We start from the raw sequence: 15,456 nt of genomic DNA, 5'->3' as shown, positions 1-15,456 counted from the left end.
GGGAATCGATTGGGGCGTAGCGAAGGGGTGGCAGATGTAGATGAAAGTCCGCCTCTTGTCATAACTCCAGAAAGGAAGTAAAGATTGAAATTGTTTGTCCCTCAATTAAATAATTGAAATGCCTCACAAAATACCATTTATTGAAGGAAAAATTAATCCAGTCAACGGCGCGAGTAGAACCTACTCCTTTAAATGGAATTTCCATGGAATTTTAGACGGGAATAGGAAGCACAGCTATAATTGTCCATCAATCACATGATTGACATGCCTAAAATTGAATTTTTGATTGAATATATAAAACATCTGCAAAACGAACTGCACCTTTCAGTACCTTAAAATTAATGGAATTTTGAATGGAATTTCTGGGAAATTTCCCTCAGGAAAAGAACTACAACGGCAAGTGTCTATCAATTACATGATGGGAACCTGCCCAGGAAACTCTTTTATTGACTGAATATATAATGTATCTGGAATATTACTTTACCGACTGAAACTGCTTCTAGTGGGGGTATCTTTAAATCGAACTTAGAGGCTTCAATTTCAATATAGAATAATAATAGTAATAAATAATGAAACATGCACTTGAAACATGATATTTCAAATATGCACAACATCTATATTAAGTAAGTAATTCCAAATAATGTTAACCCAGAAAACCCCAACAGCAAAGCTCTTGAAATGTTTAAGAATTGCAATAAAAACCCGAATCTTTATTGCTTTATTCCAATTGATATGAACAATATTTCGCTCAAAGTCACAGCATCGACAGCTTGAAATGATTGTCAATTGACCAAAGATTCGACAAGTGAAATAATTGTAATCGATGTTTGTATCTGAAAGGCATTCCATCTCCAGAGACGGCAGATACGAATATTTAAGCATTTGAAAGTGTCTTTGCCACATCCATTGCCCTGCTGCTTAATTACAATTTTAATGAACTCTCCACAGAAGGGGAGAGGGTGGGGCTGGGAGCTGGGGGCACTTGTCAATTGAATTTAGCTGATGTTGCAAGACATACGATACGAGAATATTGTTACAGCTGCTATTGTTGGCTTAATATGCTCAATTAAGTTGGGGTTTTGGGCCCCCACACACACACACACACACACAAATGCTTAAAGGCATGGCTCACTTTACAGATAGTTTGGGTTACATTTGTATCTCTTTGTATCTCTGTATCTCATAAATTGTTAACTCGGCACTTCACCTGCGGGCACACAGCCACAGGGCCATAGGGCCAGCCACAGACATTGTGTGCAATTTGCTGGACATTTCTCTGTAACTGTATCTCTCTCTCTCTCTCTCTGTGTGTGTGTGTGTGTGTTGCAGTGTTTGGTTTTGCCACTAATTGCAATTTCAGTGAAACTGTATAACCATCTTTATCTATACATACGTCCATATCTGGATACATCGTATCTTTGCATCTATTTTGCTTACTTTCTGACATTTTCTGTCAATTAAATTTCGGGCGAATCCTTTTATTGCTTTTTCGAGCAGGTTGCAATTTGAAATCCAAGCAAATGGCTTTTGGCCAATGAAACATGAACATTTCATTAAGCCTGTGGGTTTGTTTGTTTTTTTTTTTTTTGAAGTTCAGAAAGTTGGTTTTACTTCGTCACACATGAAGGACTGCCCCGGAGTGTTCCGGTGTCCCTCTCCTCTAGTGGGGTAAAAATAAAATCAAATTGAATTAGACAACGTTGGTTGACTGGCTCTCCCTCTCCCACTCGTGCCCGAAACATCAGCAATGTGCGGCAAATGTAGTTACAGATGCAGAGAGGGAGACAGAGGGAGAGCAGGAATCCAAGTCCAAGTACCAGTTGCCAAGCGACTCCCCAGTTTCGCTTTTAGCTCCGCAGCTATTCCTAGAGCAAACATCGGGCTTCTTCATTGCTTCATTAGAAGGAGCGGCGTGTGGAGCGAGAGATTAGCATGCCATGCATCCCCATTCCCCAATTCCCATTCCCATTCCCGGATACCCTGTTCTCCTGGTTTCGACCGGTTTAGGGGCCCCCTGGCCAAGCCCCAAAAGCAAATGCGGGAGGCGGCTCTGTCTGAAGGCTGAAGGCAGTGGCAGATGGGGCACAGTTCTCTCTCTCTGTCTCTCTCTCTCTCTTTCTCGCTGTTTGGTGTGTGGCAGGCAACGTTGTTGTTTCCCACGCCATGGCAAATATGCAACACACACACACACACACACACACACATACACATACGACGAGGCACAGCCCACAGGTTTAGTTTTTATTTTTGCCCGCTTTTTGTTTTTGTTTTTCTTATATTTTGTATTTCTTTTGCCACTCTGCCATGCCCCTTGGGGGCATGCTGCTGCTGCTGCTTATACGAGTATTTGTTGCCCGCGTTCCGTTCCTGTGCGGATATTACAATTTTAGTATCTGCCGCATTTTTTATTTGCATTTTATATGCATGTATTTCTTCGGCTCTAACCATCCTATACCATCCCATCCGTCCAAAAGAGTCGGTGTCGGTGGTTCTGGCCTGGTCTTTGGCTCTGGCCTCTGCTTGGGTCTCTCTCTATCCATCCCCTCTATCCCTCTGTGCTCTGGTATCCATCGTGTTGCCGCCTTATGAATGCCAAAGCAACTTTGTTAGTGCTCTTCATTTCTTTCTCTCTACTCTCTGCAGTTTTTTTTGCCTGTCTGTAGCTTAGCTTTTTAGCCGCGTTTAGGTTTCGTTTTGAACCTGCCCCATGCCCCCTGCCTTCTGCCTTGCAGTCGTCTGTCCGTCTGGCGGGTTTAAGCAGCTCTCTCTTGGATGTTCTTCTGCGACCGGCTGCTGGCAATGTCTCAGGGTCTCAGACTCAGGGAAGTGGCCTTCTCAGTCGCACGGGGAACAGTGGTTGTTGGTCAGAAGATTTGATGAAATTAAACTGATTTTTCAGGGCTTTCGATGATCATCTTCATTGTGGGGACACTGAGATATACAAAGATAGTTTGCAGTATAAATATAGTAATAAATATAATAAATAAATCTGCTGCCAAAAGCAGAAAAATTCCATTTCCATTTAGTTTTCCATTATTATAAAGGAAACCCCCAGATTCGGAAGATCCAAAAATGTATCCGTATCTGCGCACCACTGTGCCGGTTCTGGCGTTGGGCCGGCTTGGCTTGGCCAGTGTCAGTGGTTAAGTGCATGTATTGTAACTAGCTATCTGCAGGCGTGCCAAGTCGACACGCCCCTCCACAGCCTACAGCCTACAGGCATATCCCCAACAATCCATCCAGCAATTCAGCCATCCGGCCATCGGGCCATCATACACCGCCAGCGTGTCCGGAGGGGGGGGCACCACTCCAACAGCTGTGTGAGGAAGAGCAAGCAGCGGCAGCAGCAGCAGCAGCAGCATCTTCTTACCCAGCCAAAAGGGGCCTGGCCCTGGTGCCTCTTTGGTGCCTCTCTACACAATGTCAAAGTAATTGGATGACTTTTCATTGTTGGAGATGTAGCTGAAGCTGTAGCTGTGCCTCAAGTGTAGGTAGATCTGTAGCTGTAGCTGTAGCTGGAGCATGAAGTGGAGCTGTGGCTGAAGTGCTGGCCACCGCTTGAGTCCACCTTTTTTATTTTCTGGCTTTTTGCTCTTCTTTCTAACATATTGAAATGCTTCAAAGCATATGGTTGCTACTCTCAGAACGTTATTTGATCTGCCTTCTGCCACATTCTCTCTCTCTCTCTCTCTCTCTAGCTCTGCCATGCACTGTCTTGAAGCTTTTGCCTCTCATGTTCGCCTTCCGTTTTTGGTGCCGCGTTAATTATAAGCGCGAGCTTTCAGCATTTAATTTGCCAAGCAACTAATTATAATAATTATATAGACAGACACACACACACACACACACACATACATATGTGGACATATGACATAGACACACACACACAGCGAAAAAGTGGCAGACAAAATGACTCCACTTTTGCCTAGGGCTTTTATTTATTTTCTGTCGAGATTTGTTTTTGCTAATTACGAAAACGAGTTGAAGACCTGAAGCGGGGGCTCCATTAGCTCCAAATTCTGCAAATAATTAACATTAAGCCAGAGATGACAACCGGTTTGTTGTGCGTTAGAACAGAAAGTATCTGGCGAATGGAACATTACGAGTATCTGCAGGTGTTGGCAGATGCTTTCCTGTGCCGATTTCCCCTTAGAAACTGCAGCTAAAAGGTCACACTGGCGATTGACTCGTGGACTGGAAAAAGATTTAACAGACGAATAAAAGGGTAAACCACAGATGAAAGCTACAAATAATCTCAAATAATTCCAATCTCTGCTCAATCATGTTGCGCACACATTTCGTTACGGGAAAACCACTTTTCAATAACTCTGGAGCAGATCCCAAGCTTACACCAAGCTCCACTGTGGCAACTGCAGCTACAATTGCAACGCGCTGTGGCACTTGCAAACAGCAACCTTCCACTTGGCGTTGCACTCTCTCTCTGTGTGACAAGACAACACAAACAAAAAGGCGGCTAACAAGCGATGGCGGCCAAAAAACCACTTTAGCCGTAAAGACAAGAAGGCAGGCAGCAGGCAGCAGCCAGAGCACAAGATATGGCCAAAAACAGACTTAAGCCCTGGCCCTGAGGGTCGGCAAGAGGGTAGGGGGAGTGTGCAAGGAGTGGCGTGGCGTGTGCAACGCCACGAAAGTTGCAACTTATGAAACTGCACGCATTGCTGTTGCTGTTGTTGTTGCTGTTTCAGTTGGCTGTTGGCTGTTGTTGCAGCTGCCACAAAAATAAAGAAATAATTTTAGCAATTCTAAAGAGGAGAGGTGTTTTTGATTTTCAACGGATGTTTGCCATCGCAGACAAGGATAGGATAGCATTTTCTATGCCAAAACATAATACATATATACGCCTGATCCGCATTAGAATATCCGATTGAGGATGTAGCCCTGCATCTGTCTGCCCTTTTCTATGGGAAATTTGTATCCTTTTGGTTTAAACTTTTCACACATTCTGCTGCTCCAGTGCCAGGGGTAGGGTATCCAAAACTTCGATGCCTGAAGCTTCTATGTTTCCTCTTGCTGTTTGTTTTTATTGCCTCTGAGAGGGCCCCCAAAAAGTTGTGCCGTAAGTCAGCATTTGGAAGCATTTTATGCAGGCGCACGCCCATGACCAGGTGCCAGGGAAACGCATTAAGCGCGTGAGCAACGCCACCAAAGACGACAGCGACAACGCCGGATGATGATGATGATGATGGTGATGGCGATGACAGGAACGTGAACGTGAACATGGGGGCTGTGGCGGTGGTAAGTGCAGCGTAGCTGCAATGCGTTGGAGGAGCCAGAGCTAGAGGCTCTGGTGGTGCTGCTGCTGCTGCTTGGGAATTGGAGATTGGGGGCTACCCATATAATTCGTAAGCTCCGAAACGTGTTTAAACACGCAAATACTTGCTTAAAAATAATAATACGCCAAACACAAGAGAAACAGAGGGAGAGAGAGAGAGAAAATCAAACACAAAGGATGGAGGAGAAATGCAATCCGGCAAACAATGGGCACGCGGAAACGGAAAGAGAGAGATAGAACCAGACGACCAGAAGACCAGAAGAGAAGGAGAGATGCAAGAGCGGGAGAGTTACAGGAAGGAAACCCTGGGACTTGTATGGCATATGCCACACACACACACACACTCACACAAAGCCATTGCCACTCCTGCTGTAATGTTAATGCCACAAAATAGAAATATGCATTTATTTGTTGGACAAAACTATAATATTTTACGAGAGGCAAAACCAGCGGAATTGCACCAAAGAAATGCATAAAATTTTATAGGTGCACCACTTTTTGTGGGTTCCACCCCCAGTGAATATCACGCATACGCAGGGTTTCTGCCAGCCACAATCTTTGGCCGGCGTCGGCGGCAAGTAAATCAATTTTTATGGCCACTCTGCTGCTGCTACTGCTGCTGCAACTAAGGAGACGCGCGTGGCAGTCCATAAACCGAGCGATAAGCAAAATGAAAAGGTAAAATGCAGGGAAAACTTGTTATCTCTTATCACAGCAGAACACACACACACACACACACACAGTGTATGGAAAACACCTACTGTTCATAGCCTCTCATTGTTCCAGGCTAAATTGAAGCTCAACTTGCTCTACGGAATTATATTGCCATTAAAACGCTTCATAAATCTTGAGAGAAGCATTCACTGCACACAAACGTCATTGATTGAATCCATTCATTCATCAAACGAGCACGGACTTTCGGCTTGGAATTGCTTTACCAATTTGGTTGATCAATAATAATTGTTCGTGTTTATGGCTCAAATGCTAAGCTAAATGACTTTGCTGATTGCATTTTAATTTTCAGTTTTTTTTTTTTTGCATTTTTATATTGAAACGTGGGATTTTTCTTCGCTTTGACATCACCTCTTCCCACCACCCCTCCCCGAGCAAGCAAAAGCAATTGAAGAATGGAAATTGAATGCTAAACACATGAAGTGTTTTGTGATACCCTGTAAATGGGTTGTGGGTTGTAAATGGGGCTATTGATTACGCTACTACAATGGGGGATCGACGATCACTCAGCAGCAGTCAGCTTTCAATGCCCTACACCCTTAATACTACATATTTGTGCTGCAATAAGTGAGTGCAACTATTGAATAGGACACCTCTGGAACCCATATACCCGCTCGTACATATCAGAATAATCTTACTTGTCTTGCTGAACACTCATATCCATACATGCAGCAGCACCTCTTTTGGTGTTGACTCAGACTTTAATGAGCACCCCATTCGCAGTCCCCAATCCCCAATCCCCAATCCCAAATAGCCCATCCCCAAGGCGAATCCAAATGAATCAATGGGATGGCATAAATTAAGCAGATGACAACACCAAACCACAAAAACACACATAAAATGCAAACAAAATTCAACAAATTTGTATACATATAGCGGATATTCAAGTACATATATGTACATTATGTGAGTGACTGTACACGCGGACAAGGAAGGCGTGTTTAAAGTCTTTTTGTTGAATGCGCGAGCCCAGTTCCAAGAACTGCAGAGACTCAGCGACCCGAGAGCACCGCGAGACCCAGAACCCCGCGAGAAGAACAACAATGAAAGAACAGCAGAAACGGGGAAACAGCACCCTCCCGAACACCCTCTGGAGGCAGGGGCACGCCTTAAAGTGAAGCGAGATTTACAGCATGTACGACAACAATTTGCAGGCATTGTGTGTGAAACGGGGGGAAAGCTAGAAGGAGGGGGTCCTGCTGCTGCCCCAAAACGTGACCCAGACAAAGTTTTGCACAAAATACAAAAATATAAAAAAAAGGGACAACGACAACAACATTATTTAATGCCTTTTTAATTAGATGCAGTACCCGAGAGCCGAGACCGAGACCGAGTCCGAGTCCGAGTCGCGTTTGTTGCATTCCCAAACAGCCAGAAGTCTGTTTATGAATTATCTATATACCCCTTACGTATGGTCGTATATCTGTCAGCATTATACAGTCGCTTTGATCTGCATACAAATTCAAATTACAAATCAATTTCACATTTCGCTTTGTTCGCATTTCGAAGCTTAATTTGGTTTAACTTCCACTTTTTCGCAAGGCTTTTAAGGCTTCAACTTTTTATCATCATAATTTCGTGTGCCCTGCCCAGAGAACCCTTGAACGGGGGAGGACACATTTGCATATGATAAATTATTTATTGCCACGAAAATGTACACTCGTTCGGTCTATCGCTTGCACAAAAAAGAAAAACAGCAGTAGAAAACAGAAAAGTTTCCAGACTTTTCAGCGAATTATTTGCATAGAAAGGAAGGACAAGACCGGGACCGGGACCAGGACCAGGACCCTCCCTGCTTAGCACTCTCTGTAATGGTTGGGATGCTGAAATCTAATACTCACTCTGGAATTGGTTGGCATTATCCGCTAGGATCCCGCGCAGGCTGCTCGTATGATGATGCAGCAGCTGCTCAAACATTCCCGAGGCCTTCTGGCGGAGCTCCATCTCTGTGGCATTGCTGCAGCAGCTTCCACCGCAAATGGCGCCTATGAAAAAAAGCAAGCAAAAATTAGTTGGATACGAGTAGGAATTTTGGAAATATGAATCTTGAATTATAGTTAATTTGTGTTCAAAATATTGTATTTATATATATATATATATTATATTGGTTGGTAGGGTTAATTTGTGCCTCTTTCGTAATTTAATAATTATTTGAATTGTGCTACTATGTGATGCTAATAGGTTTCAGATGATGATTGTCCTCCCCCTTTGACCTGTTAGCAGCCAGCCACTCATTGACTTCCTCCCACTTTAATTTCCCATCCCTGCCACCCACGTTACATCCACACTCACACTCATACAGATCATCTTCTTACGAGTATTTCATCATTAGGTGCGGTGCGCCGCGTATCATTTTCAAATTATCGCACAAATCAAACATTTACTCCCCAGGTCTCTGCCTCTCAACGATTATTGTATCTCTATCGTTTTGTGTGTGGGCTGGCTATCTCTCTCTCTCTCTCGCTTAATTGTTTATGGGTTCAAGTTTTTGGTAGTAGTGGGCGTGTTGGCCAATAACAAAAACAACAACAACAGCAACAGCAGCAACAACAATTGCCACCCATCATGTTGCTGGCATGCAGCGACGTGGGCGCTGGCCATTTATCTAAATAAATAAATACGAGAGAAATATGAATTGCTGTTTCGTTTAGAGATGTTTCATTTGTTAATAACGTTTAAATTGCTTCAAATTGCAACGGCTGGCAAATCGAGGAACCGTTTTTGGCCATAAAATTCACAGCATGCCACAAAGTGGCTGCAGCGATGATTGTTTTTCCGCAAAGCACGGCGCATGCCACACTTTGTGGGTCTGCTGCTGTTCCTGCTAATGACAGAGGATTGTTGCAGCTAAAACCATTTACAACTTACTAATCGTTGTGCCCTAGAAAATATCTCTCTAATGAAAAGCGAGGCAGCGAAAGAGTCGGAGAAAGATCCGCAGAAAGGGGGAAGTGGTGCCACAAACTGGGGCAATATATACACTCGTAAATAAATCAACAAAAGACCCGCTGATTGCCAAGGCTTACAGGCAAGACGCTTTAGAAATTGAAAAGAAAATTGTTTTGTGGGCCAACTTTTTCATTGTTTTATCCTATTTTGCAGCAAATGAAATACAATCCCCAATCTCGAGGACATGTGTTAATCACAGAGATACAGACACTAATGGTATAAGCCCCCTTCCCTCCCCTCCCTTACACCCACTTCTGGCGTGTGGGCTTTCCCAAAGACAAAACACAAATCGTGTGACAAGCTTTTTATGACAAGCTGCAACATCGACAGCAAAGCGGAGAGCAGCAAAGCGACTTTTATGGTCGGTTGTCAGGCTGTTTCTCTGTCTTTTTATAGTTTATAATTTAAATTAATGGCCTTTACTTGATGTTTATGTGAATGCCGCAGCAGCACCTCATAGCTAGAGGGCCACGGAGCCACAGAGCCACAGATCGACAGATCCACAGTCACATATGCAAATGTACATACGAGTATCTGAGTGCCCCGATTCGGTGCCCATATGTTTTGCTGTTGTTATGCTGTCATAAAATTAGCAAATGAAATGAATTTGGAATGGGGAATCGGCAATCGGCACTGGGCACAAAAGGCAGACGTCATCGCTCGCAGATGAATTCGTACTTTGGAGTGCAGTCACTAGCTATTTTTGTGCTGAAAAAACAAACACATCAATATAGTAGTTGCACACGAGAGACAGCCGCAAGGCCGTGACACATATCTTCCAGCATGTGGATGATGCATGCTAAATGTAGCAAGAATCAATCGAAAATCACAAGGGACTCCACTCCTCCTTTCAAGACCAGAAGCAGCTGCCTTTTCATCGGATTGACCTGAGGTCCGTCAGTCCAATTGATTGACAGAGAGGGAAGCTGGCAAACCCCAAACGAATATTCAAGTTGTAAAAGATTGTTTGTCAACATTTTTCGCTCTTATTTTCCGATTGCATTGTACAACTTCATCGATTTAGGGGCGCAGGAAGGATGTAAGGAAGGATGCAGGATTCAGCCCTCAAGGCTGTGGCTCCTGCTGCTGCTTTTGACCATGATGTGTTTATGCGTTTTACCAACTGCTGGGCCATAAATCTGGCATCTATTCTCCCGTCCTCACATGGCATTTGGCCAGAAAAATTGGAGGCCACAGACACAGAGGCGTCATTCAGTCAGGGCGAGTGAGTGAGTCACAGCAGAGCTACTCCACCCTGCAGCAGCAGGAGCAGCAGCAGCAGCAGCAGTCGGTTGCAAGTTAGAACCTCTGCCACCGAACGTGTGTGTTTGGTTGGGGAATTCTTTTTGCTGCCGTTTTGGATTGCCGCCGGGTGGCGGGTGCCTTCAAAAACTCTCCTTTTGTGGCGCTCAAGAGCTCAAAACTCGAGCAACAGAAATTCAATTCAATTGCTGCAACGTGGCAGGCATGCATGCCACACACAGCCACACATATGTGCCACATGCCACACACACACACACACTTAGCTGCATGCATATATCATGACGTGGCCCAGAAAAGTATGCTATGGCAAAATGTTTCTGGCAACGAGCTGCCAAATTGCAAAGAAACCTAAAGAGGGGAGGAAAGTAGGGTAGGGGAGGGGGGGGGGAAAGTAGCAGAGAAGGCAGAACAGAATAGAGCCGAGAATCATTGAGAATAGAGAGAGAAGAGAGGAGACGGGGAGATGGGAGATAGCTATGAGGGTTTTGGGGGTGTAAAAAATGCAAATCTCATGCATGGTTCTGCCAAAAATATCAAGGCACATGGCCGTGACCGCATGCGATACGGCCCAGAAGGAGGGGGCAGGGCAGGGCAGGGATAGGGATAGGGAGCGGCACTGACACCATTACCTCCTCCTGTCATAGACGTTGCACCGCACTGCCAGTGCCAGTGCCACTCCGACGCTCTACTAGTACTTTTAGGCCGCCTTGTTGTGCAGCCTGTCACCGCAAATGCAACGTGACGACGTGTGCGAATTTGTTTACTGTAATTGTCTTCACCGTACAACGAAGAAAGATATAGAGAGAGAGAGGAGACAGGAGTGGGGGAGGTTGGGAAAGCAGCAGCAGCGGCAGCGGCAGCAGTGGGTGGCTCCGCTGTGGTTCTTCTGTCTTTTGGCATTAGCCAAGTTTTGGCTTCAAGCCAAGAAAGCGCTTAGACCTCAAAACACTTGGCTCTGGTAGTGGATTTTGTGCATACCTTGACATATTTCGAGAGTCCTTTACTCCTACCACAATCTCTATCTCTCTCCCTTTTCCCCTCTCTGCAGTAGCAGCGTATGCTACTTGTAGGCATTTTCAATTTCCACAATTTCCACAGTTTCCAGTAAATGTGCGGATAATCAGGAGGGAAGAAAATAAACGTTGGATACGCCAGAGAGTGTGAGGAGGCTCACGACTTATGGCGTTTATTAAAACAGAAACTTGTGTGGAATTGCACTTTTGATAGACACTGTACTATGAGTGCATATGAAAGTTAAATTAGTGTTTGATTCGATTAGTAGTTACTTTCAGTGCATGATCTGCTGCTGGTTCCAATTCTCCTACTTCTCTGCACTGCTCCGTTATTCTTGTCTTTTCCGATTCCACTGCTGATCGCTCAGAGAGAGGATCATGGGCATCGTGGCATTAAGAGGAAGTTACAATTTTACAGAAGCAAGAGAGAGGTGAGAGGTTCTCTCTGCCGAGCAACACCAGCGAAGGAAAGCGGAACACTACAAATATTTTTGATAATTTTATTTGATATTAAATTTAGGGTTTGTACCGATCTATATCTGTCTATAGAGCACTCTAAAGACCCCTTTGCAAAGTGAGAAAATACTTTGGAAATATATATTCTTTTCTTTCTGATTTACGAGCATTTCTCAATAAATATTTACTCTAAGAAATATACAACTACTGCGAGTATAATCCCCAAAAATGTTATGTTCGGTATACTTTTCAAGTAGTATAATTTACAGCCATGGATGAAAATCAATTGACTTGTCGACAAAAAAACAAAAAAAAAAAAAAAACAAAATGCAATACACGGGTCACAGAAGAGCAAGCGAATGGTAAAACGATTGGTGAGGCTCATAAATTCACTAATAAATTTATAAGAGAGAATTCAACACCCAACACACAAATAAATACATCCGTTTGGGTTGTCGCTCTAGCGTGGAGGAGGGAGAGAGGAACAGAAGAGTGACTGTTGCAGAGGGGAGTGGTGGGGCGGCCCCTGCATGTCACACATAATAATTTCATTTCGTTTTTATCAAAAATTGTTGACAACTACTTGTCAAACACGAACAATTTGTGCCACAGGGAAAGCAGGAAAGCGAGATAACAATTAAGTCAACAAATGCACTGAAGGGGGAGAGAGGCGGCAGCCCACGGGGTTCACGGGGTTATGATAGGGGGCCAGGCCCGGCCCGGCCAGGCCACACAGCCGTATCGATATGCTTGGGCTGTTGTTCGTTTTATGGTTCGTTGATTTTCTAGCTCCGGCTATGACACGTTTTCCCTGTTATAGATCATCATCCCATCATCGTTGGGGTAGATCATACACTATACCTTCACCCTCTCTCTCTCTCTCTCTCTCCGTTGACTTCTTGGTTCGTTGAACTGTTCCCCCAGATCTGTTTATTTTTGGTTTCTTTTTCTATTGCCGCGATAATTTGCCATTTCCTTCATTCATATCTTATCGATCCGAGGAAAGCCAAGCGACTTTCATGTTATTCAGCTATCAAAAGGCAGTCTCTGGCCCTAAAATAAACTGTTATCAATTCTGAAACTGAGGCTACTAACAGGTAGTTTAATCTATTGATTAAACTTAGCAACAGCTAATACAGTCTGCCAAGGAACAAGGCAAGGAGCAACAATTTAAGTAAGTGGATAATCGAGTGATTTAAGCCAACCAAAGGAATACTTTTTATCAGGATTTAGTCACAAGAAACGCTCCCTTTAAGCCCCCAACCACAGCTCCATAGATGAGGCCAAGGTTGTACCCTGAAAGTCCGCTCCAAGGCAACTGTCAGATTCAGATGATTATCACACTTTAACCCACAATGCATTTCCAGTTGAGTTGCCACACAAAAAACTGTACTACAGTACGGCTATCCTACAGCAAACACCAGCAAACGCTACCTTATGGTCTCGTCTGCCTGGTTGCCACTGTTGTTGCATATTCAATTATTTGTTTGTTATTTTTGCAGACGTTTGCCGGGGCGATTATTTTGCATTTTGCAGCTGCCACACGCGAGAGAAAATCCCAACAATTCGCTGCTGCTGGTAAATTGTTAATGTGCCGCATAAGTTTTCAATTTGTGTGGCAAATTCCGCTCGATTGCTGGATGCTGCCAGCTTTGCAACATGCCACGAACGCTGTTTGCTGTTGCTGCTTCTGCTCTGGTTGTTGTTGTTGTTGTTGTTGCTGCCTGACATCGAAGCTGGCAGATTTTGGCGCCACGTCTGTGTGTGTTGCATGTAAAATTTATTGCGGCGGCTGCAGCGACAATCGCACACAGCCATTTATTTGCATTCGCATTTGAATATACAACAAAATAAATCCACAGTGCAAAATATAAAGACATGTGTGTATGTACATATGTATGTGCTCTATAACTGTATCTGCAACTGCAACTGAAACTGCATCTGTAGATGCATCTGTATCTGCAAAAAGTTTCCTTTTCCGTCGTGCACGCACACGCACACGCACAGGCACAGGCTGCACTTTACACTAATCTCGGAATGAAAATGTCAACTGCGATTATGCGTGCCACAGTGCCACAGCACACAGAGCGTTGCTGCTGCTACTGCTGCTGCTGGCCGTCATGTTGCATGCCCCCATATTTGGTCAGGCGGCACACTCACATATGCGGCATCTTAGATTGGCTTACATTTCGGCAGGCGCCAGGCAGACGCGCGTCTCCGATTCGGAATGAAAAATAATGGTCTCTGCTCTGCCTCTTGAAAATTTTACATACATACATACTGTACATACGTACATACATACGTACATATTAAAAATGTAATTGAAAAGCATTTTAGTCACAAATTGCACATGTGGCTGGGGGCATGCGGTGGCACTTATTAATTATTTTAGATTTATGATGCCACAAAAGGAGTCTATCTATATGCAAATGCCAGAGAACTGGAATTGCCGTAAGCAGCGGCAGAAATTGACTGAAACGTTGCAGCGTTCTCGTTCCACTTGGCTCGGGGATGATTCCTTCAATTCATTTTGGACATGCACCCATTGGAAAAGTATTTCTTCAGAGAACAAAGAACTCATGAATCTATAAATACTTGTTGTATAGCCACAGAACGCCACAAAAGTGCACTGTCCATCAGTGCAGACTACAGATGAATCACACATTCGAGAGGTCGCGGCCTAGCCATCAGAAAGATGGGGATTATGATGATGATGAACTGCAGCACCGGAGAGGCAGATCGGTGAGGCCAATCCATGCTCGCGTGCAACAATAAATCGGCTTGGATAAACAGAGTAATCAAATTACACACAAAAGATGGTCTCCCCCCATGGTATGGATGCGAGCAAATGTTAAACACACAATTCGAAAATAAACGAAATGCAACAGCAACAGCATCGGCAACGGGCAGGGCAGCAAGCAAACAAGCAACAAAATGTTCCAACTTATAGAACTTTTTGTGTGAAAACAAATGGGAAACAACAAATAACTGAGGAAATTGCTGACATTAACAAAACAACAAACAAGAAGGCAGAAGGCTGAAAACGAGGCTGCCAGAAGGCGTTTCTTTTGATACCCTTACAGGGTCATTTTTCCTATGATATTCATTCGAGTTGCATCTAATTTGGGTTAGCCATGAGAGAAACGTTTAACTATAATTTTAGTTCTACTACACAAAGAATTGTTTTTCTATTGGGGTAATACATAGGCATGTTTGTAAATATTTGTTCACAGTTGCAAGTGCAGCGATCGCAGTAGGCAGGCTACTCAGCTTTTTGCATTTTTTGAGTGTCGAAATTGTAATTTCTTTTCTCCCCCTTGATCAGCATTCAATTTCACGCTCCAAATGTAATATGTGTACACCTTCTTGCAATTCTTTCTATTCTTCATTATCTTGATTTATATATAATAAATAAAAACAACAATGCACCGACGACGCTTTGCTGAGAGGACTCTCCTCTCGCACGCTCTCTGCAATTTCTTCGCTGCGTAAATACATTTTTTGTTTTAATTTAAATTTGCTTGTTGCATTTTCAAGGTTGACTCGACAACTATTAATCCTCTACATTTAAAATATATTGTTTTTTGCTTGCCAAACCTTTTCTTTAAAACAAAATACCCTCTCTCTGTCAAAGGGTACACAAAGCAAAGGAGCAGCACTTTTTATAATTAAAACCAAGTCAGCTGCTGCTGCTGCTGTTTCTTCTGTATGGCTGCTGATGGCAAGCAGCAGCAGCAGCAGCAACAACAA

General features: G+C 43.8%; 1 protein-coding gene across 1 annotated transcript in view; it reads right to left on the bottom strand.

Annotated features, from left to right (window-relative positions):
- The window catches only part of LOC111067847 (division abnormally delayed protein), a 71,792-nt gene that overhangs the window by 5,815 nt on the left and 50,521 nt on the right, over positions 1-15,456 (bottom strand). Inside the window, exon 2 of the mRNA XM_022357168.2 lies at positions 7,867-8,010. Coding sequence (XP_022212860.2) covers positions 7,867-8,010 — 144 coding nt within the window. The remainder of the gene's footprint in view (positions 1-7,866; positions 8,011-15,456) is intronic.

This window comes from Drosophila obscura, unplaced genomic scaffold (genome assembly GCF_018151105.1).
Source record: "Drosophila obscura isolate BZ-5 IFL unplaced genomic scaffold, ASM1815110v1 contig_181, whole genome shotgun sequence".
Lineage (NCBI taxonomy): Eukaryota > Metazoa > Arthropoda > Insecta > Diptera > Drosophilidae > Drosophila > Drosophila obscura.
Note: the sequence above shows the minus strand (reverse complement) of the source record. Positions and strands in the feature narration are given on the sequence as shown.